Source organism: Lynx canadensis, chromosome C1 (assembly GCF_007474595.2).
Source record: "Lynx canadensis isolate LIC74 chromosome C1, mLynCan4.pri.v2, whole genome shotgun sequence".
NCBI classification, from domain to species: domain Eukaryota; kingdom Metazoa; phylum Chordata; class Mammalia; order Carnivora; family Felidae; genus Lynx; species Lynx canadensis.
The window spans coordinates 144,127,189-144,151,301 of NC_044310.1; the positions used below are offsets into that span (position 1 = coordinate 144,127,189).

General features: G+C 35.2%; 1 protein-coding gene across 1 annotated transcript in view; it reads left to right on the forward strand.

Moving 5' to 3' along the window:
• GALNT13 (polypeptide N-acetylgalactosaminyltransferase 13) overlaps window positions 1-24,113 on the forward strand; it is a 560,096-nt gene that overhangs the window by 496,250 nt on the left and 39,733 nt on the right. The window contains exons 10-11 of the mRNA XM_030327372.1: window positions 196-335; window positions 12,882-12,980. Of these exons, the coding sequence (XP_030183232.1) occupies window positions 196-335; window positions 12,882-12,980 (239 nt within the window). The remainder of the gene's footprint in view (window positions 1-195; window positions 336-12,881; window positions 12,981-24,113) is intronic.

Here is a 24,113-nt window from a genome sequence, read left to right on the forward strand (position 1 = left end):
TGTTTTTGATACCTATTTCATGTACTAATTTGTTGCTAGTAAGAAAATCAGTTTAGTAGCAGCTGCAAATGCACTTGAATTTGATGGAATTGTAATTATAGAGGGAGGAAAAAAAACTGATAGCAAAGTAAACAGAGTGAAACAGTACTAAAACGAAAATAGAACTGATTTGCCTGTTTCTCTGAAAAATTCCAGGTGTTGTCAAAGTGGATTACGGAGATGTGTCAGTCAGAAAAACACTAAGAGAAAATCTGAAGTGTAAGCCCTTTTCTTGGTACCTTGAAAACATCTATCCGGACTCCCAGATCCCAAGACGTTATTACTCACTTGGTGAGGTATGAATTATTTATTTTGGTTAAGTTATAAATATATTTTGCAAATGGAGCAATTTCTAAGGAACTCAATGTTTTTTTTATGTTATGAATAAAATGGTTTAAGCATTTTTAAATAGATCTATTTTAAGTAAATTCTCAAGTCACTTATAGTCTCAAATACTGTAAAGGTCTTTATCACTGAGATTTGCAAAAGTAAGGGATAGTTTAAGACTAGTATTTTCTTGTTTATTTACCAACAGGTCAGAAACTTTCTGGTCATATGGATCTTCCACTCTTATAATTTCTTGTGAACGCTAAGAGCTTTGGTTTAAGTGGATAAAATCTATATTTAATGTATTGAAACTAAACCTGATAATTTTAAAACTTACTTATTAATCCATTAAAAATAATGTTTTCTGGGGGCACCTGCGTGGCTCAGTCAGTTAAGCGTCCGACTTCAGCTCAGGTCATGATCTCACAATTTATGGGTTCGAGCCCCACGTCAGGCTCTGTGCTGACAGCTCAGAGTCTGGAGCCTGCTTTGGATTCTGTGTCTCCCTCTGTCTCTCTGACCCTTCCCCACTTGTGCTCACATGCGCTCGCTCACTCTCAAATAAACATTGAAAATTTCTTTTAAAAAAATCATGTTATCTGGGGACACCTGGGTAGCTCAGTTGGTAAGCATCTGACTCTTGATCTCAAGGTCATGAGTTCAAGCTCTACATTGGGCTCCATTCTGGGCATGGAATCTACTTAAAAAAAAAATGGATGATGATGATGATATCCGTTACATGTTAATATAAGTAATATGTTTAAAAAAATATATTTTCCAAAGCAAAATCAAATAGTAAGATTAGCATCAGTTATATTTTTGTAAATTGCATTACTGTCTGGCCTAATAGAAGTTAACTGGAGTCATCTGTTTTGGTACTCAGTCTACTGTAATATCACACATCGTGTAGCCTCTGAGAGTCTCCTTGTACATCCATGAGGAGTAATATCTCAGTGTAATTTAAATCGTGTTGACTGTGTAGGCCCACTGAAAACCACTGACCCTATGCCATTGTTTTCTAAAATGTCTATTATCTTTAGAAATACGTAGTTGGTTTCATTATGACTATATAAACATATATTCAGTGTCTCAAACTTAAAACCCATTCCTTTATGAATTATATGTTCCAAATTTGTAATTTTCCACCTAATAGGGATTAGATTTGAGAATCATAACTAATTTAATACTGGCTGTAATTAAATAATTTTGACAGCAATGATGCAATGCACTTGGAAAATAATTATTAATTAGGTCTGTCCTTAGGTTAAAATTGCCATTTTCTTGGATCATAATAGAATATCTGAAATGTATAGAATATAATCTAGCACTTTTTTGGTTGATTTGCTGAAAATAAAAATCTGTAACTTTAATCTATAAATGTAATTTATTTATGATTAAGTAGAAAATGATTGAAGAAAAAAAACACTGAAACTGGGTGGACCCCTACCTGAATTGGTTTTTAAAGGCTGTTTTTCTGTGCCACATCCCGGCACTATTTGTCAAATCTCCTCTTCCTGGTTAACCATGTAAATATCTCTTTATAGAATCTTTCAGTTTACATCTATTTAACCTTAATCTGAATAATGTGCAAAGATTCATGTGTAATAACAATGAATGTATGACTTTCTAAGTGTCATTCTAGTTAATAGTCCTGTGCCTCAGGGTGGTGTTGTTTTTAATTCTTGTTGGCTTTTATTGAGGGGAGGTTGTTGCCATTGTTTTTCAAATATGCAATATTTCCACGTAAGTACTAATGTTACAGTGATTTATATTTAATACATAAAAAAATGAGTGCTTTTTAAACTAGAACACTGTTTGCATGCTAGTTATTATGATCTAATGCTACTGAAGATCATCAATATTTAATACTTTCTTTCATTTCTTTACTGAAAAGTTTAACAATTGTGAACTTGACAATACCCTAAGAAGAAGGGCATGTTTCCATTCTTGTAGTAGAGTGTTTCTCTGGCTGCAGTCAGTGGACCCAGCTAATGAGTAAATATGGATTACTTTTTCTAAAATGAGGTATCACCAGGGCATATAACAAAACAGATAAGAGTAAGGAGACTTTTTTGAAATTCTCTGGGGCCACCAGAGTGACTCCTGAGAAAGGGCTCTAAAACAGAACCTAGATATTTACTTCTGTGTTAAAAATCCAATTTTATGGGGTGCCTGGGTGGCTCAGTCCGTTGACCGTCCCACTTCGGCTCAGGTCATGATCTTGCAGTTCGAGGGTTTGGGCCCCACGTGGGGCTATGTTCTGACAGCTCAGAGCCTGGAGCTTACTTTGAGTTCTGTGTCTCCGGCTCTCTCTGTCCCTCCCCCGCTCATTCTCTCTCTCTCAAAAATAAACATTAAAAATTTTCTCTTTAAATCCAATCTTATGGTTTTCTGTGCTACATCAAGGAAACCTAATTAACTGACTTGCTAAAAAACTAAAAATATAGTGTGGGTAAATTCCTTTGTACAACCTACTGATTTTGAATTGGCTGTCTTCTGTGATAGATCAGTTGGCCGTATTTTAATGTACAGAAATGGATTGAAAGAGAGAGATTGCACCTTTCTGGGCTTTTGAAACATATCCAGAAAAGGCAGCATGTTGTATTGAAAAAATCCCAGACCTTGGAGGCAAGCAGAGGAAGGTTTAAATCCTGAAGTCATAGCTTACTACTCAAATGGCACTAGGTATCCTCTCTGCTGCCTGTTAGCAATGTGAAGACAATCATAAAGGGCTATAGTGATGATTGAAGATATAAACCATCTAGCATAATGCCTTGCAAGGAGTAGTAGAGCAGCATCAGTAGTAACAGTTATTGTAATTATTATAGCTACCATTTACTGATGTCTCATTTAGTCAAACACTACGCTAGATGCCTTATAACAATTCCATGTATATTTAAAAAGTATTTAATTTCTTATTAAAAAAATCTCAACTCCATGACTTGGGATTTATTATTATCCCCGTTTAAAATGGAAACTGACATATAGAAGTTTTATGTGATTCACCTATAGGTCATTGAGCTACCTATTAAAGTCAGGATTCAAATACATGTTAGTCTGACATTAAAGCTTGCTTTTTCTTATAATTAGAAAGACAAAATAGCTTGTATTACTACAGTTTACTCAAAGTGCTTTCATTAAATAAGAGGTGGAGTTGGAATCTATATGTTACATGCTAAGGATGCAAAGTCAAATAAGTGAAACCCTTTACTCTTAACCCATTCTACCGAAATGGGGGCAGGAGATACGGCAAAAAAAAAAAAAAAAAAAAAAAAAAAAAAAAAAAAAAAACCCCACAAATAGTTAAGAAATCCCAAGAAATAAAAGATGCCCTATATGAAGTACATAGGCATGCTATGAAGTGCTGCTTCAAAATCCCCCAAAATTCAAAAATCTATGAGATATAATAAGTTTTAAACTTGGATAGTGGGATATTAATGTGCTGTAGTTTTCCACTTTAAAACAAGCCTTAAAGAGATGCAATCTAGCATCTGTTTCCATGGAAACAGAAGGACAATTTTACCAAGCACTACTTCCCAATTCAATTTTGCATAGTCATGTATACATAATTTAAGACGGACATTTTTTTTTTTTAATTTTTTTTTTCAACGTTTTTTATTTATTTTGGGGACAGAGAGAGACAGAGCATGAACGCGGGAGGGGCAGAGAGAGAGGGAGACACAGAATCGGAAACAGTCTCCAGGCTCCGAGCCATCAGCCCAGAGCCTGACGCGGGGCTCGAACTCACGGACCGCAAGATCGTGACCTGGCTGAAGTCGGACGCTTAACCGACTGCGCCACCCAGGCGCCCCAAGACGGACATTTTGATAATGAGTTTGGGATCAACTGTTAATGGACAACAGACATTTACTTAAAGCTTTTTCTTTCTTACCTCCTGCCATTAACCATTTTTGGAAGAAAGTAAAAAGCTGTCTTTCCTTATACAAGAAGGTTATTTTTTTTTCAAGTAGTGGGAGCCTCAGAGTGGTATCAGATATCTAAGCTACTTATCAAGACAACAAATGATTTCTTTGTAATATGTATATTTCTCATAGGTGCTCATCACTTAATTTAAAATGAAATTGGTAGCATTTAACAATTTTAAGTTCCTTAAACTTCAATGTTGTTCAAAGCCTGTTATTTAATATCACAGTGTACTGGTGAATATAAATGCTTCCCTGTCAATTTTTTTCTTTATAACATTTTTAGCTGTTTTGGAAGATGCAAATGTGATATTCAGTTTCTCGTTATCCTGTATCATCACCAAAATTATCATTAGGAAAATTATTGATGTCAGTGTCTTAATTTCTTATGTTTGAATCTTACTCAGGTAATGGAAATATTACTTTATCCAGCCCATGAATTACATACAATTCCCAATGGGAAGTTAAAAGCTGTGCAATTGTTTTGAACTAAAACCTTTAAATAGCTTAATAAAGCATGTGCCTTTTAGGCTCAGGAAGCATATCATAATGGGATAAGGAAGTTGAGTTCTTCATATCATTAAATTCTTTCTTAACTAGCCCTTTAGCTTATGGAGATTGAGAATGTCAGTTTCTGATCTTGTAAATATAAAGGCCAATTTCAGTACTATAGAATTGAAAAATAAGATTCTAAAGTCGTATGTCTCACCTCAAGTTTTTGGACCAATGACAGGCCAGCATTTTGAGGGGAAAAAATGCATTGTGAGCTATGTAGAATACAGGAGTATCAGGAGAAAGGGATTTCTGTAGCCAAGTGACTTGACTCTTGGGGCTCATAATTTACACTTGCATGTTGCTTCAGAGATGTTTAGACATTAGCCTGTGCAGTTTGGATTGCCTTCCTGACCTCACAACTTCTTTTTCCTTTTGTATCCTTTAACCATAGCAGCTTTGGTTAAGGGTGCTGTTGCATATTGGTACCATATTCTATAAATATTGTTAAAAAGCAAATTTGTGTAACTAAAAATAGGAAACGTGAAGCTGCTAGGCTTCAGGGATTGAGGGTACAATCAGTGACAGCTGAACTCAGAGGCTAACATGCTTAGAGATTTACCCTCTGTTGGTAATCAGATCTATTTATAGATCCACAGCCTTCCTGACCTTTCAATAGGATCCAGTGAGGAAGCCTCCTTTTAGATGATTTACACAAACGGCACATTCTCTCTGCCCATCATTATGTTTCTAAAACTCTTTGGGATCCAGTAGCTAATTTTCAACCCAGGATAACTGAACATGCCTATGTACAGAAAAAAAAATGTTACTCCTTCATCAGATGTTAATTTGAAGGCCATTGGGTTGTGTAACCCACCTGAGAACAAAGTGAGTTTATCACCTAAAAATAAATTTTTACTTCACATTGCTGATAGACTAGAACTAATTCTAATTGTATTACTTAAATAGATATTGGCACAAACAATCATAACAAATTACATGCCAATTAGGCATTTACTGAATTCTCTCAATATTCTTGTTGTGTGCTTTTGTTATCCACCAAAATAAATGAAATTATTTGATTTTCTATGCTCTTTACATTGAGTGTATGTGTGTGGAGAGGGATAAATATGTCATATAGTCAGAATTTTAAAATTGGGGCATTTTAAACCCAGGTCTACATAAGCAGTCAGCTTGGATTTTTTAAATATATAGATTTTGCACTCATCCTTCTGATTTATGCACAATTTGGTAAAGAGAAAAATCTACTTAAATGAATATTCACTACAGCAATTATAATATGGAAACATTAACATTAAACTGGAATTCACTGCAAATGTGCCTATTTTCTTCAGAAGTAAAGAGAAACCAAACGCGGTTGACATATGTAAAATAATGATAATGAGTAACATAATGTGCAATTGAAAGATAAGCATGTGTTGGAGTAATTAAAGCAAAAAACTATTTTAAGTTTAGATTATTATCTTTAGAATGGATTTTACATATTGGTTTCAAAATGCAAAGGTATGAGGGTGAGGGGGGAGTATATGCCTCTTTTCTAGAACTGAGAGTTCTCATTGTTGCTTGCTGTTACAATCCAGCAGAGGGAGCAAAAGCTAATGAACAAACTATGTAAGTTGTAAGAACATTACCATGGCTGCTGCTGAGTAGAAACATTTAGAAAAAGGCTTGCTGATTTCAAACACAAAAACACAAGTGGGAAAAATACTCTCAATTTTATGTCATTAAAAATTGTTTCCAAGCAATAAAAGATTATGTGTAAACAAAGGAATCTCAAAGCAGACAACAATTAAAGTTAAAACTATGTTGGCCCTATGCCACATATTCACAGATACCCCATACCATAAGCAATGAGTCAAAAGAATTTTCCAGGTCTGAGAAGTACCAGCCTGCTCTTCTTATGTGAATACAGGTAATAAAATAGAATTGGTAAGGAATTTCTAATGAATGAAGATCATCAGTGGTTGGCTGCCTAGATTTTTCTCAGAATTAATGGCATTACCAAGTAATTGGTAATGTTTTCAGTAATATGGTACCAGTGATGAGATCAGGGTCTTTCCTGAAGTTGACTGTTTTACTTAAACAACATTCTTTGAGGCCCCAGGGTACACTTAGAAAGTTTCTGATTTAAAAATCACACAGGATCATCCTAAATCACATCATATTTTGCATCTCAAAAGATAAGGTACATAGATTGAACTTTCCTGTATGCCAATACCTTATCATTTACAGTAAGAGTTGCTTGATGAGGACTGTCAGTACACACTGGTGACCATTTTTATATTTTTATGAAAATAAAGCAGATTCCCATAGTGTTGGGTTCACTGACTTGAGAATAATCTGATGTATACTAACCTGCATGGATTTTTCTTTTTAATCTGAATTGTATCAGCCTAGTGACATAAACCTTTAGATATTGTCTCTATCCAGGTGCTGTCTCTGTCTCTCAATTTTTAAGTTGGCTATTGATACCCATTCTGTGTTCTATCCTTTTTGCATCTAATGTCATCCTAGCCATAGCCAGAAATGATTTACATGACCTCAGCCCGACAGTGGGGCATCTAGTCTTCATGATTTAGTCCCCTAGGTCTGATCCTAGCCTGCTTTCATGTGTCTTGTTCCATATGTCTTCACCATTGTCTGAATGACCTGTTGTACCCTTTACCTCTGGTTAGCTAGAACTCAATCCTTCCTTGCTCCTTCCTCTCATCTCCTTTCTGATAAATACTGCTTGCCTATCTGGAGGTCAGGACTGGGCAATTCCCAATGTCATTATAATAGCTCTCAATTCCTTATTTGGACAAATTATTTAACTTCATTGTATCTTAATATTTTCATTTATGAAATGGGGGCAATAGGTTGGTTGTAAATATTAAATTACCTGTTACACATAAGTGCTTGGAACAGCACATAGCACATACAATTATAATGATTGCTAATTATTATTATTGCAGTGGCAGTGGTATTAGTGGTGGTGGTCGTCACCCCATCTCATCTCATTCTGACAGCTGTCCTAAACCACTGACTCCTATTTGTTTCTAGTCCAGATCCCAAATCTAGCCAACTTCATCAGATTTGACTTGAGCTTCTATTTTATATCTCCTTAGCACCTGCTATATCCTCAGGGACAGGTAATATTACATGTCTAGAAACTACCAAATCATTTTGTGGAATAGTTAGAACATTATCAAAAATAGCACAAGCATCTTTTCATGAAGTCCCCCAAATCAGTCTATTTTAGAAATCCAAAAATAAACAGTGGCAGCAGTGATGCAGTGTTTGAATCTCTTTGAGTTCTCCCATTAAAACAGAGCATCCAGGATAGCAAAACAAAAAATTGATAGAAAACACTATCAAATTAGGTGGCAGGTATTCTCACAAATTCCAAAATAGAAGTTGTCAATTTCATGACCATGTGATACTCCAATCTTTGCCGGAGGAAGCAAAGAAAGCAATGGGATGTCTGATGGAAATGAGACCCAGATAACCCCCAAAGTGCTTACAGATACTCATGAGAAATTGCCTCAGGCCACTTTGATAATAGTAGCTGAAACTGGGAGAGGTGTTTCTATACAGTCCAATTTGTAAGTCAGTGAAAAGTCTCCTTTCTAATGTCTGAAAGGCTTACACACTCTGAGACTTGTGATTTCTTAAAACTCACTAGCTGAAGTTCCTTCTTAGAAGAAACTTCTAGGAATAAAGCCCAATTAAGGGGTAAGAGACAATGAGGACAAAGAAAATGGAAAATCCAGATGAAAATAGGAGAAATGAACAGAACCAGGAGATCTCAAAAAACAGAAGGCTATTATTTCAACTTTTCAGAAAAGTACAGGAACGGGAGAGCCAGACTTATGAAGTTAGTTAGAAGTGGTCTTCTATATCAACACTCCCAGTTGGGACAGCTGGGAACATTTGCCCTTCAACTTTCCCACTGGGCACTGAGGGAATCGACTTTACTATGAAGACCTTCTTTTCTCTCCACCAGCACCCAGAGTCTTCAAAATAGGTAGTCCTCCAGCTAGCAAGTACTCCACTATGTTCTATTGATGCAAGGGGTTTCAACCCTGAATATACACTCAAGTTATGTGCAGAGGTTTAAGCTCTCTCCTGGTCCTATTCTAGACCATTTGGATCAGAATCTATGAGGGCGAGGCCAGGCAGAAGCATATTATAAAAGCTTTCCAGATGGGAACCACTGAAAAAGTTACTTTAGAAAGGAAGACTAATTATAATAGTAATGTCACCATTTAACATCAAAAACCTGCATAACTCCCTCCAAAATGGTAGTTGCTAAACTTTGCTGGACATTAGAATTACCTGGGGGGATTTTAAAACCCCAGATGGCCAAGTGATACCCTCCACCATCTAAATGGGAATGTGTGCACTTGGGAATCAGGCAACAGAAGAGTTTAAAGATTCCAGCTGATTCCCAAAAATAGAAAAGAAAGAAATGGTCTCCTGATAAAACGCTCTCTCTTAAAAGGTCAGGAGAATTCGATTCATGTAATAATAAGAACAATAATAATTAGAAGAGGATGGCCACAGTAAGAATAAAGATAACAAGGAGGGGAATGATCTCTCTACAAACAATGCATGGACACCAAAGCTTTATGCCCATAGACAGGAAAAGTGTACCTAATATTTCAAAATGAACTAAAATAAATTGTATAATGATAAAATGTAGAAAAGAATGCTATAAATCAAACTTAGAAATACTTTTAAAATGAGTGCGTGAAATGTAGTAAAGAATTAGAAATTAAAGAATGAATTCATTTAGAAACAAAGGCTAACCTTGAAACAACACAAGTCAATAATCCCAGAAACCCCCAATAATTCCACTTTTAATAGAAGGTCACATATAGAAGAGAAGCAAGAAGATCCAAAGCAATAGGATTTTCTAATGGGAAAAATCAAAACAATAAAATAAAATGAACATTACTAACTATAATTTAAGAAAATGCTTTCCTGAAAGTAAAATTGAAACTACATGTTGAAAAGGAATGCTATGTTTCTGGAAGAGTGATCCAGAATGAATGATATTAAGATGCATAGTGGTAACTCTATTGAACTTTAAAGAAAAAGATCAGTTTGGCATTCAAGCAAATAGACATTTGTAAAAAAGAATAAGGCAAAGAAAACCAGATTATCATTTGATTTTTCAAAAGCAACTATTTACGCTGGAAGTAAATTGCATAACATTTTAAAGATACGCAAGGAAACAGATTGTGAGCCAAGGATTTCAGATATACCAAATTGATTTTCAAATATAAAGGCCATATATATATTTATCAACATGCAAGAACTCAGAAAATTGTTTCCAGTAAAGGGAAACATCATTTGTCCATTGGCTCAGGCAAAACCTTGGAATGCTTCTTGTCTTTTTTTCCTCTCATAGCTCATATCCAATTCAATCACAAATCTTATTTGGGTCTGTCTTAAAAACATCCCCAGTTTGACCTATCCACCTCTATCGCTATCCTATTTCAAGCAGCCACCATCTCTAGCCGGCATGACGACAAGACTCCCCTTACGTGTTTCTCTGCCTCCACTCCTTACTCCCTCTAATCTGTTCTCACAGCAGCCAGAGAAAGCTATAAATAGGTCATCTTCAGGCTTAAACACTTAATGATTTCTTACTTTATTTAGCGTTGGATACCTCTCTCCTCTGCCCCTTGTTCACTGCACCCTGGCCACATTGCTAAGCTTGTTGTTTGACTCAGTTTTTCTCAGCTGCAGAGAGCATACATTTGCTGTTCCCTCTGTCTGGAATACTTCTCCACACATGGAAATATGGTTATTCTCTCACTTTACTAAGGTATATCTTCAAGTATCATTTTCTCAGAGTGGCCTTCCTAGTCCCCTAAAATAGTACTCCTTCCATCACTTTCTCTACCCTTCCTGTGTTCTTCATAGAAGTTCTTGAGCTTCTGATATATTACAAATGTATTTGTGCATTAAACTCTTCTCTAAAATATAAGCTTCATGGTGGAGAGGACTATGTTTATTTCGTTCACTTCAGTAGCCTCAGCACCTTCAATGGTGTTTACATGAAGTATACATACTCTCAATAATATTTGTTGGATAAATGCATTCAAAAGAGGAGTTACAGACCAAGCTTATAGGTCTATAAGCTATAGGTTAATAATAATTACTGAGGACAAAATACTTTGGAAGCACCCTTAAGTTCTGTGCTTAGTTTGTCAAAAAGTAGGATGATATGCATCCTCATATGTCCCTTTAAAATGCTACTGTCAGAGTATGTACAGGTCTGAATATGGCTTCAAATCTTCTTTTGTCCATCAAAAAGACAAAATTTTATAAATGACAGCATGTTGCCCCTTTAATTATTAACCAGAATCTATTCAAGTATCATGAATCTAGCAGAGGTCCTCTGAATCAGATTGCATAGCTTACATGTAAAGGTGAATTAATCATTTTGTGACAATTTATTCCTCTAAGGGTTATAGTATTATACTACTCTGTACTTTTTAAGAATAATATAGCATTTTATTATTTCTCAAGAAGTCTGCCTTTTATGAAATGTTAAGAAAGTCGGATATAAAGAATTTAAACTTTTATGTCATGTGTTGATTAGGTCATATGCAACATAGGCAGCCTGATAAACATCATCTATCAATTGTCACCTTTCTCAATTCTGTCAAGCTACAGGTCCTGAAACCTTTAATCTTCGCTTATAGTCTCAGTATCCTTCAGTGCCTGAACCAACCTATATCAGATTAAGAGTGTATTTCAGCCCTAAACCTACCAGTGTGGAACTTGAACATGATTTTGCTTCTTGAAGTTTACGTCCTTTCTCTTTAACATTCATGGTGTGTTCTGATCTTTCTAATGTGTTGCAGCTCAGGTTCTTGATGAAAGGATCTATAATCCTGCTCTAAATCTCACTGCATTGACACTTCTGCTCAGCTCTTTCAACCTTTGCAAAGTATGAATTCCAATCCCCACTATTCTCAATTGCTGACTGGGGCCTTAAAGCAAATCACACCACTTTTCCCAATTCCAGGAACCATTACTTGCCCTTTGCATTCTGCATCAGACAAAAAAGTGATTCATATAAACCTCATCTATCCTTTTTAGAAGTTTGTGATCTTATTCATTTGCCAATATGAAGAAAGAAATATGTACCTAAAGCATAGATCACTAATTAGATGTATGCAAATAATGTATAAGTGAATAGTAAGATATGCAGGTTCTAGTAAGAGTCACAGCTAAGAACTTTTCGGAAGCAGAGTGGACAAGTATAAATACATACTTGTAGTTTAGACTAAGGGAAAAATTAAAAACATTCCCATTCCATTTATTAGAAATGCCTTTTTAATTATTTGTTCGTGCTTGATTTAGTAATTTTAGCATCTTTAAACTCAATGATTGGCTTTTGTAATTACATGTGTCCCAAAGACAAATTGACATTATGTTAATTATGGAACTAATGCAGTATTTGAGTTTAAACCAAGAATCTTATGCTTGCACTTGGCAATTTAATCTTGTTTTTGAGGGATTTTTAATATGAAATCACCATTTAGCTTTGTAATAGCTCTTCTTAGGTCAACTCTTTTCCATTAAGTTTGGCATTAGGTATGAAAAAAGATGAATGGATATGTTTTAGTTACAGAAATAAACAATAATTAATCTTTATTAACATATGGAATATCTAGTAATAAAGCAATCTAAAGACACATAAATTTGATATTTAACCAATTTGTTTCAATTCCTTTGCATATGGTACCACAGGAGTTCAAGAATAGACTATGGATTTTTGAGTGGAATTTGGCAACTGCCCTAATTTTAAAAGGATTTGGGAATGAATAATTTGTAATATGTAGATATTTCCCCATTCTCTGATACTATGCTATAAACAAGGAGTGCCTCTTGATTATATGCTAATGACAATGCCATTGCTGTTCAAGTTTACTTAAGTAGGAGTTTAGACAGAAAAAGACAAATATTTTGTGTTCTTCTTGGAGAAATTTCCTTGCAAACATGTATCATCTTATTATCAATATACAATTTGATAACACCAGGAAGACTTTCTGACATGTTTTTGTATGTTTCCTTTAGATAAGAAATGTTGAAACCAACCAGTGTTTAGACAACATGGGCCGCAAGGAAAATGAAAAAGTGGGTATATTCAACTGTCATGGTATGGGAGGAAATCAGGTAAACTCTTTTTTTTTTTTTTATCAGCTTCATCTTTGGGGGAGAATATTGCTGTGAAGCAATCATAGTAAATCAGGACTCACATGCCAATAACAATAAAGTCTTAGCTTAAGAAATTAATGGGCATTCAAATCAAGAACTAATTTGCCTATTACCCTAAGTATCTTAAGAAAGCGGTACAGAATTTAATAGGGCAGCATTTTCAATGATCCCAATTAATGAAGATAACCAAATATTTTAGACCTATCTCATTTTACCATGTATGGGCAAATGAGGACATTTTATTCTGTTATCAACTGAATAGTATGAAATAACCCCTCAACTATGATGTTTTCCCAATGGTGTGTATTCTAAATTGTTTTTGTATATGTTTATGTATATCATGTTTTCTATGAATTTCTGGGGTTCAGTAAAATTTTTAAGTGCATGAGTAAGCACATCTGTTACATTTTTGCTTTGGGTGTCTGAAGATGCTCTTTGGACCAGGTAAAAATGTAGTATTTAAACAAAATTGATGCTTGATTAAAAGTCCAAGACAGCTTTTTTTTTTTTTTTTGGCGTGTTGCAGTCCAATTATTAGAGCCCTGTCAGACTATAACAAGGTTTCTTGTACGCTCTTTAAATGTTGAAAAGTGGCTCTGCAAGGTGGGCATGTGGAGGCTGCTTAGCTGTGAGTCTTCAGATGGGGCAGCCCTGCTGTTGTGGCCATTTTGAGAAACAGAATTTGGAATTTGTAGAGATTTATAATAGAGTTTGAAGTAGCTAATCCTCAGTAGACAAGTTGTCTACAAAAGTTGAGGAGACATACACCAGTGAGTTCTTTGTTTAGAGTAAAATTAGGAAACAAAAGTTATTCTGTCCAGCACATCATGGTTACAGAGGTAATGCAGTTGAATGTGTCAAGAATCTACAGAGAAAAAGCAATAGCCATGTTGAGTTTTGACACTATACTTCAAATAGGACCTGTGTGATTCAATGGAGAACATTAAAAAAGGAATTTTTTAAAAACCAAAAAAAATATTTATTAAAATCCTAATTGTCCAAAATTTCAATGTAAGCAGGAAAATATTTAAACCATAGTCTCTAAATTAAAGCATGGAAAAGTAACTTTATGAAACAAAATAGGAACAACAATATAGGCAGAACAATGGCAGAGCACTCACAAATAGTTAAGCTTGTATATTGATTCACCGTGAATGTGAGAGGTCTCTACTACCAAAACCAATGTAATCCTAATTAATTCAGCTGGAAATGGAAAAGTTGAACTGTTAGAGGACTAACTGTGCAGTGTTTAATTTTTTCCCAAATGACAGTAAGAAATTTGAAAGTAGTCAACTCTTAACATTTGTTTGGGTCCTCAGTGACTTTGTCAAGAAACCAAAAACTTTCTATCTTTGCATTCTTCTATCCATAAAGTTACCTTTAATCATTGGCTGGTCACATGAGGGCTGCTGAAACTCCAGATATCATGTCCACTTTCAAGGCAGGAAGAAATAGGGGTAGAGAAGAGCTGCAGTAACCATGATTGTCCTTTTATTAGGAAAAACAAGACTCCCTAAAGGCTTTACATACCTCCCTATAAGTCTTTTTGGCCAGAAATGTGTTACTTGAATACCTCTAGCACAAAAACACTGAATATTTTACTACACTTACATGTGACTACTCCATACAGTTCATTTACCATGGATACTGAGTGGACATGTAGAAGTGTCTCCCATAATGTGTTTCAGCAGCTTATGAAAAAAGGTCAACTGATCATCTGGACCATGATGATCTATAGAATTCCAAAAAGCCACACTATTTACGACATCCTTCTGATTCTAATGCAGATGAAAATGAAGGAGGAAGATAACCTAGATGATTTATCCTAAGTTTTTTTTAATGTTTTTTTATTTATTTTTGACAGAGCATGAGCGGGGGAGGGGCAGAGAGAGGGAGACACAGAATCCGAAGTAGGCTCCAGGCTCTGAGCTATCAGCACAGAGCCTAACGCAGGGCTCGAGCTCATGGACTGCAAGATCATGACCGGAGCCGAAGTCAGACGCTCAACTGACTGAGCCACCCAGGCACCCCAATCCTCCTAAAGTTTTTTAAGTTGCCATAGTATTAAAAAGGATAACTAGTCATATATCTGTATTTTTCTAAATGACACAAAACACCTGGATCATAAATGTTAAAAATTACATTATTCATTTATAAGTGTTCAAATATGCAGGAATAAGCTACCCCACTCTGCCATAATCTTCTTGTTGGCAGGGACTATGTCTTACTCCTGTCTTCATCTCCAGCCATTGGCTGAGTGCCTGGGATATGGCAGATACCTAACAACTATGTAGACGTTGCCAAAAAATGTTATTGTCATAGTAAACAAAAGTATCTAAAGACACCAATCTTAGGGATTCATTAATAAAGTGAACAAACAAGAAGCAAAAAGCCCATACCTACACGTATTCTAATGTTTCTATATTACCAACTTAATGGCAAGATAGAAGTTAAAACCAGTATTTTCCATCTACATAAATTCAGGTCTACAAATACACATAGAAAAAAGTCTATATAGGAGCCCTTTTTGTTATAACATGAACAATGGATATGACTAAATATTTACCCAGACAGGAATGTTTAAAGAAATCACAGTGCATCTATAATATAGAATACTATATAGCCACTGGAGTAAGAGAGGTCTATATTTATTATCATGGAAAATTGAAAAGGGAAGAAATTTGGAATATGACTTACTTTGAATGATTTTATTTATGAAAAATATATAAACATTTTTCTCAAAGTATCTATAATACCTATATTTATATAAATGTAATATAATCTGTTAAGAATGCTTAGAAATCTATCTGGAATATAATTACCTCTGCTGAGAACAATGAATTGGAATGGGAAATTTTACTTTTTACCCTATTTTTCTGTATATATCTTTTGTTTTCATAATTAAAATGGAGAAAATTGAACTATTGAGTATAAAAGAGTATCATTTTAGAGCCTTGCTCTGATCTGGTTAATTGGGTCATTTATGGTAAGTTAGTTAATATTTTTTAGCTTTAATATTTTATTTACAAAGTGAATAAAAGACTTTTGCCTTTTTTTTTCCTCTACAGATTAGTAACATTCGCATAACTAATACTAGCTTAGCATATTCTAGACACTCATTACATATATTGGTCTATTGCCATCAATTCTCTTATTTCCATTTCTGTTCTCAATTGTTTCTCTTTTCTCTATAAGAAAAAATAAAGTGTTCATTCAGTGGCTAATGCCAGAGGCTAGATAAAATGTACAACACTTTCAATGGTATTATTAAGCTTAATAAAATTAACTGCCTCTCTTGTTTTAATGTATATTATGAAAAAATTAAACCATCACATAACAACCCTATTATCATTTATATTTTGATGGAACTCAATATTTCTTGGATGATTAATCCTAGTTAGTCTATATTTAGGAACATGTTTACACTTTTGACTTTAAAAAAGAACAGATTTTAGGATTTTATTCTCAGAGCTACCTTCCCTGTTTTTTATTGTTATTCTCTTATGTTACCATGGAAGCAGTATCTATTTTTATGGTTATTTAGTTTAAAAATTTTAAAAGTAGCCCCAACCCATATAAAATATTCAAATTTCTCACTCTTGCTTTGCACAAAATTCATAACAAATGTTAACATTTTTTTAGCATTTCCACTCAGTTGCATTTCTTTTTTTTTTTATTTTTAAGTTTATTTCCTTTGAAAGAGAGAATGAGAGGGAGGGACAGAGAGAGAAGAAGGCTCCAAACTGACAGCCCAGAGCCCCCACACAAGGCTCAAACTCATGAACTGTGAGATCATGACCTAAGCTGAAATCAAGAGTCACTTAACTGACTAAGCCACCCAGATGCCCCACTCAGTTGCATTTCTAAAAGAAGGTGCTTTATGTTAACTGACAACTATCCCGGAACCATTTCTCCTTGCACAGTTTTTTTGTTTTGTTTTGTTTGTTGGTTTTAATTTTCTTGGAGATATCAGAAAGAAACTTCTTTTCAGTAGTTGTTGGAAATATTTGTCTTAAACACTCAAATACCCAGCATATTCTCTCACCCCTAGGCACCTGCAGGGCTTGGGATATGGTAGGCACCTAATAAAAACTAGCCAAGTAAATGGAAGAATGCATGGAAGTTTTTGTAGCCCGAATACCATAAAAACAAGACATCAACTGTAGAATTATTATTACATTCAACATTTGATCTTGAGGTATTCTTTTAGAACCTTAATAATAAAATCTGCTATCTCAAAGAATAAATTAGAAAGCCCATTCCTATTTGTTCTTGAAATGCTTTCATTAACAAGTAATATGAGGTCATTAAACACTTTTCAAAAGAATGAAAATAAAGAGGAATTTGATTAAAACTTGAACACAAATTTTTACAAGTGAAAGAAAAACTGAACAATTTCCTGGTAGAAAGTACATACTAAAAAGTTATGGGATTGTCTTCTCTATACTTCTGAAAAGATGAAATTAATCCTCTGGAAGCAGTTCCATGTCCCCTCCAGTGCTAATGACTCAGATTTATATCTGCATCCCCAACCTCTCTCCTGAACTCTGGAATCTGTTGCCAATTAATTACTGGAAATCTCTACAGGCATCTCAAGCTCAATTGTTCCACACTGTACCCATTTTCTTCTCTTTCACATAAGCATCCAAAATTTAAATCCAGCATACACACTTCTGAAGTTTGGCCACCAAATCCTGGTATTTCCATGAAAATGATATCCCTTGACTCCCACCTCTAAGACCCTTTGTAACTAGGGCCTACATCTTTGTTCTAGTCTGTATTTTCTTTCACCTATGTGGTCAGAAGACCTCATTATTTCCATATATCATATGGAATTTCATACATGCATTCTCTATATACAACATTAGAATTAAAATCTGATTAAAATCTCCAGCGATTCTCCACTGCCCAGTGAATAACGTAAAAATTCCTTACTAATGATATATACAAAATCCCACATAATTTCATCCCCATCTGAGTTTTTTTGTACTCTAGACATATGTCTGATAATTTTCTGTTCTGTGTGTGCTCTGTGCATTTTCATGTATCTTCAATTCACTGTTAGTGTTCTAGTTACACTATTGACCACATGCTACACTCACAAACTTAAGACATATTCACTGTTTAAAACCAAAAAAATTTAGCTTCTTTTCAGCTATCTGTTGACTAATAACTTCTTAACCTAAACAGGTCATATTTTTAATGCATAGCTCTAATTTATTTAACCAGTCCCTTATTATTTAATACACAGTACCATTTGTGAATTTTTATCATTATAGATCAGGTTCATCAATAACCTTGTAGCAAAAATCTAGTGAGTATCCATATTCACTTCTTTAAAAATAGTGTCTAGAAGTAAATTTGATAGGTCAAAACTGATGCAACGTTATAAGGCTTTATATATGGTGACAAATTGTCCTTTTTAAGGTTTTACCAGTTTAATGGGACTAATAGCTAAAATGGGAAGAGGTACTACGTTAAACATTTTATATGCGTTACCGCCTTTGATTCCCACAACAATCTATGAAATACATAGTGTTACTTTCCTGATTTTACTCATGAGTCTAATGGGAACCCTGAGAGATTGGTAACATGATTAGGGGGTAAAGCCAGTTTGATTCAAAATCTGGCCAACGCCCCACCAAGTGTATGTTCACTGCATTTGTATTGATTTCCAACTCCACTCCCCCAGGATTATGGTCAGAGTAGAGAACTCTAAACAGGTATTGTATTTTTGCGTTGTTTTTCAACTTTGCCAATTTAGTATGAGAAACATTTTATCTTATTTGAAATCATATCTCAAACATTATCATTGCACTTAAGCAGTTTAAAAATGGACATCAATACTTTGAAGATATTATAGTCATGTTTTTGCCTATATTTTCGTTGCTGATTGAGGGAGTTCTTGTTTCTCTTGTCCACTTATACAAATACTTTGAGATTATTACCTTCTGTGATATGTGTTGCAGATATTCTTCTGACCTGACATTTTATTTCTGGTGTGTTTTCATGTACAGACTTTTAAACAGCTTATTTATTCCGATCATTGTTTGTCTTTTGCTTTCTCTTTTTGATGTAGAAATACTTTTTTTTTTTTTAATTTTATCTTGAAAGAGAGAGCACACATAAGCACAGGAGCATGTGAGTGGGGGAGGGGTGGAGAGAGAGGAAGAGAGAGAATCCTAAGCAGGCTCCAGCTGTCAGCAGAACCAAGATCACAACCTAAGCCAAAATCAAGAGTCTGACACTGAACTCACCCACCCAGGCACCCCTACTACTCTTTTTTGATGAGGTGATTTTAAATGTCATTTGCATCATCTTTAAATTTTTTTTAACGTTTATTTATTTTTGAGACAGAGAGAGACAGACCATGAACGGGGGAGGGTCAGCGAGAGAGGGAGATACAGAATCTGAAACAGGCTCCAGGCTCTGAGCTGTCAACACAGAGCCCGACACGGGGCTCGAACTCACAGACCGCAAGATCATGACCTGAGCCAAAGCCAGATGCTCAACTGAGCCACCCAGGCACCCCCATTTATATGATCTTTAAAGAGCCAATATCAAAATTGGCAAACAGGCCTTAGTCTTATTGGTCATATATTATATCTGACACTAGTTTTAAAATTTTTATAAAATAAAATTGGGTATAAATTAGATTAATATTTATAAAATAACCATTGTACTTTAATATCAAGTATCAATATAAAAATTTGAAACATCCAGTGGTGAGTCCTTCCTTTGAATTATAATACCTTTTTAATCAAAAAAGGGGGAAAAAGCAGGCCCCATATATATTGTACTCCATTTTTCTAAAGACAAAAAATCTAAAATGATGGAAAAATACTCATATTTTAGCAAATGCATTTCTAACGATTCTTTTTCTCCCTGGAGCCACTCATCTGGGGAGAGCTAGAAAGCATATGGAAATATTCCATGTAATTTATTGTAGTAAATGATTCACAGCCATTTTTCAAGGTAGCAAGCCTTTAGGGAAGCTTATGCTAGTCATTTATTAACCTTGTTTTCTGCCAAGGTAAAGAAGAGATTATTAGGTCTTATCAATACTTTCAAATATCTTCTCCTCTAAAATGTGATTATATTTACAAAGAATCTCACCTTATGGCAGTAAATAAATTTTGAGAGTAAACAAATACTTTCCTTATTACGACCTTCTCCTAAAAAAACTATTTTAGTAATAATTTTATTCTAATGTACTCACAGATTGTAATGAATACATTCATTCAACAGATATGAATTGACTTTACAGTTTGCATTTTTATAAGTATTATAATTACTTAGAAGCCCTTTCTACATTAATTTGGTCCCCTTTTAGTAAAGTTTGCGCACTAGAATTAAAACTCACCAGAGTAAATTTGCAACTGAAATGAAATAGCCTAAGAGGAAAGAAGGAACTTAACCATTCATTAAATGTTTAAATGATCTGGATAGCAACCTAGAAGAGAGCATCATTATTTATATTAAAGGAACATCTAGTAAGCTTGAATTGATGGAAATTTGCAGGAACTTAAACATATGATGTGATTCTGCCTAGTTTGCCTGGCTAGAGTGTTTCCTGGCATAAAAACAAATAGCAAATCTGTTGTGTTCAACCCCTTTCTTTCGTTACTCAGAGACTGTGAAATTTTTTTCTTAAGGTTCCCTAAAAAATAAGCCCTAATATTGGCCTTTTCTTAGATTTATCTTTTCTTCTACAGTCTAATTTTTGTGTCTCTACATAATGATAGTTACTATCTGATGGGATTCTTGAGCAAAAGGCTAAGAAAGAATTCTGGAGATAACTTTGGTGCAAAAAAGGTGATTTGATTAAAGCATGGAGACAGGGCCTATGGGCTGAAAGAGCTGCACTGAGGTTGTGAAGACTGACTATAAATTTTTAGATTTGTGGAGGGAGGAGGGATAGAGATAAAGTTTCTAAGGAATTTGGAAGACTTTCAGAACCTTGAGGGGCTAGCTACTATTAAGATAAGGTGACTTTTAGTATTTAGTAAAACAAAAGCATTAAGGAAGTAAGGCAGCCATGAGTTCCTTGAGGAAGGTCACACTGCATGTTTCAGGTGTCTACAGGTGGGCTGCAAGCTGTAAGGAGATTTCATTTATGCTACATTTCTTTTGCTTTTATTTCCCTCATCACTATCTTATCACATGACATTTTTTTTCAAAAGCTATAGAAAAATTGGCAGTGCAAGTTAACCTAGCATATACTTTTACTATTTTACTGTAAAATATTTAAAATTAATTTCCTGAAATCCTACATTCATTTCAACAAGCCACACCTTTGGCTTTGAGCTTTCTAGCTAATAAGTATGAAATTGGTTATATGATTAACTGTGTCAATAATATAAAAACAAGCCACCCTCAAAATGATTCAATTATTCCTGGTATTGGAAATGATAAAAATTTCTAATGTGAATCCTGATAGAGCAGCAAGGGTCCATGAAATACAGTCAGACCAACACTAAACCATCCTACACACCTAGAAAACTGATTGGAGGATTAACACAACAATCTGCACAACCTGAACCACAGAATTCAGCAGGTACATGGCACGGAGAGGTGAATTTCGGGAGCGAGAAGCCGCTGAGGGTAGGGAACTGCTTTTGCAGGCAGAGAGAGGATGGAGACTGGGGGGGGGGGATGAAAATACGGGAAAAACATCCCTCCCCAAAAGCAGCTGGAGAGAAAGTGGAAAATTGGAAACAGCCGCAGCGACTAAACTAAAAAGGGAGAAAGGAGAAAGGAGAAGGTTTAAATTCCACTAAGACTGTAAACAAGGGGAACGCAAAGGCTGCAACTCTGCAGCTCCTACCTGGCAGTGCTCTGGTGGGAAGGGCGAAGCCCCAGGAACAGAGTGGGGTCCAGAGGTTCTCGGGCCACAGGGGGAAAAGCGGTTCCACTGCTGGAAGGACATTTGGTAGAAACTGTTGAAGCCACCTATACCCAGCAGACCCCAGAAGGCAACCACATTTGCTGGTGCTGGGGCAAGGTCCTTAAGGGTGAAACCTGGTGCCAGATGTGTGTTGTGATTTTCCATAATCCCTGAAACGCTGCTGCTACACCATCTCACGAACTTCTCCTGGGGCAGGCTGGCACCTGGCCGCAGTCTCTGGGCACCTGCAGCAGCAGGGTCCAGCAAGCGTTCCTGGATGCAGCTGACATTCGGTCATTGCTCTTTTGGCCATTGCTCAGTGAGACCCTCCAGCAGAGGTCAAAGCCACAGTCCTTCAGAAGTAAGGGGCCGGGGAAAACAGCCACATCTGAGACAAAACTCAGAGAGAGGTAGTGCCTGGGGCTTGGTCACGGACAGTGAAAAAGCAGGGAGTGGACAAAAGCTGAAGACAGCAGACAGATGCACAGTTGCTGATCCGGAGAACAGACTGGGTAGCAGGGTGACAACATTTTTCACCTCCCCCATGCATGCACATACGCACCAATGAGCACCTCAACAATCCACCCCAGTAGGCTAGCAGCGTCATCTAGCGGAAAAACAGAGCCGTTACACTGAGCACCTCTCAACTGAGCCAACTTTTCTCTTCAAGAACACAAGTCTCACTGCCGGCTTAGTTTATGGACTATAAAGCGCTACATAGACTGACTTCTAGGGGAAAATGAAGTAATTTCAGTCCCACTTCAATCTGTTAGCAGGTTCATCTATTCAATTTTCTTTCTTTCCTTTTTTTTTTCTTTTTACATTTCTTTTCTTTTTCTTGAATAAAGAAAAATTCATTTTTTTTTCAATTTTCAATAAAAATATTTTTAACTTTTATTACTATATTTTTTACTTTTGTGTAAATTTTTTCAAATTCTATTTTATTTCCATCATTTTATTTTAGTCTACTTCAGTGTATTCACCTTTTCAAATTTTCAATTTCCTTTTTAATTTTTCTTTTCCTTTCTCTTTCGTTTTCTTCTTTTTCTTGAATGCAGAAAGAGAAAAACTTCATTTTTACATTCAATTTCTATTAAAAATATTTTTACTATTTTTTTTACTTTTATGTAATTTTTTTCAAATTCTATTTTACGTCCATCATTTTATTTTAGTCTACTACAGTGTATTCACTTTTTCAAATTTCAAACGATTTCCTTTTCTTTTTTCTCTTTTTCATCTTTTTTCTTAAATACAGAAAAATATTCATATTTATTAATTTTTCTTAAAAACATTTTTTCTACTATATTCTTTACTTTTGTGTATATTTTTTCAAATTCTATTTACCCCCATCATCTCATTTTAGTCTACTTCAGTGTATTCATTTTCTCAAATTCTCAAACAATTTTTTTTACTCCCCCCCCCCCACTTTTTTCTCTGTAATCTGTCAAACCACTATCAACACTCAGACCAAAACACACCTAGGATCTAGCATCATTTATTCGATTTGTGTGTGTGTGTTTTTAACTTTTAATATTTTCTTAATTTTAATTTTTTTAATTTCAATGTTTCTACCTCATTAATTCCTTTTCTCCCTTCAAAATGACAAAATGAAGGAATTCACCCCAAAAGAAAGAGCACGAAGAAATGACAGCCAGGGATTTAACCAACACAGCTACAAGCAAGATGTCTGGACCAGAATTTAGAAACACAATAATAATAATACTAGCTGGAGTTGAAAATAGATCAGAATCCCTTTCTGCAGAGATAAAGGAAGTAAACAATAGCCAGAATGAATTAAAAATGCTATAACTGAGCTGCCATCATGGATGGATGCAGCAGCGGCAAGGATGGATGAGGCAGAACAGAGAATCAGCGATACAGAGGACAAACTTACAGAGAATAATGAAGCAGAAAAAAAAAGGAGATGAAAGCAAAAGAGCACAATTTAAGAATTAGAGAAATCAGTGACTCCTTATAAAGGAACAACATCAGAATCATAGGGGTCCCAGAAGAGGAAGAGAGAAATAGGGGTAGAAGGGTTATGTGAGAAAATCATACTGGAAAACTTTCCTAACCTGGGGAAAGACACAGACATCAAAATCCAGGAAGCACAGAGGACCCCCATTAGACTCAACAAAAACTGACCATCCACAAGGCATATCATAGTCAAATTCACAAAATACTCAGGCAAGGAGAGAATCATG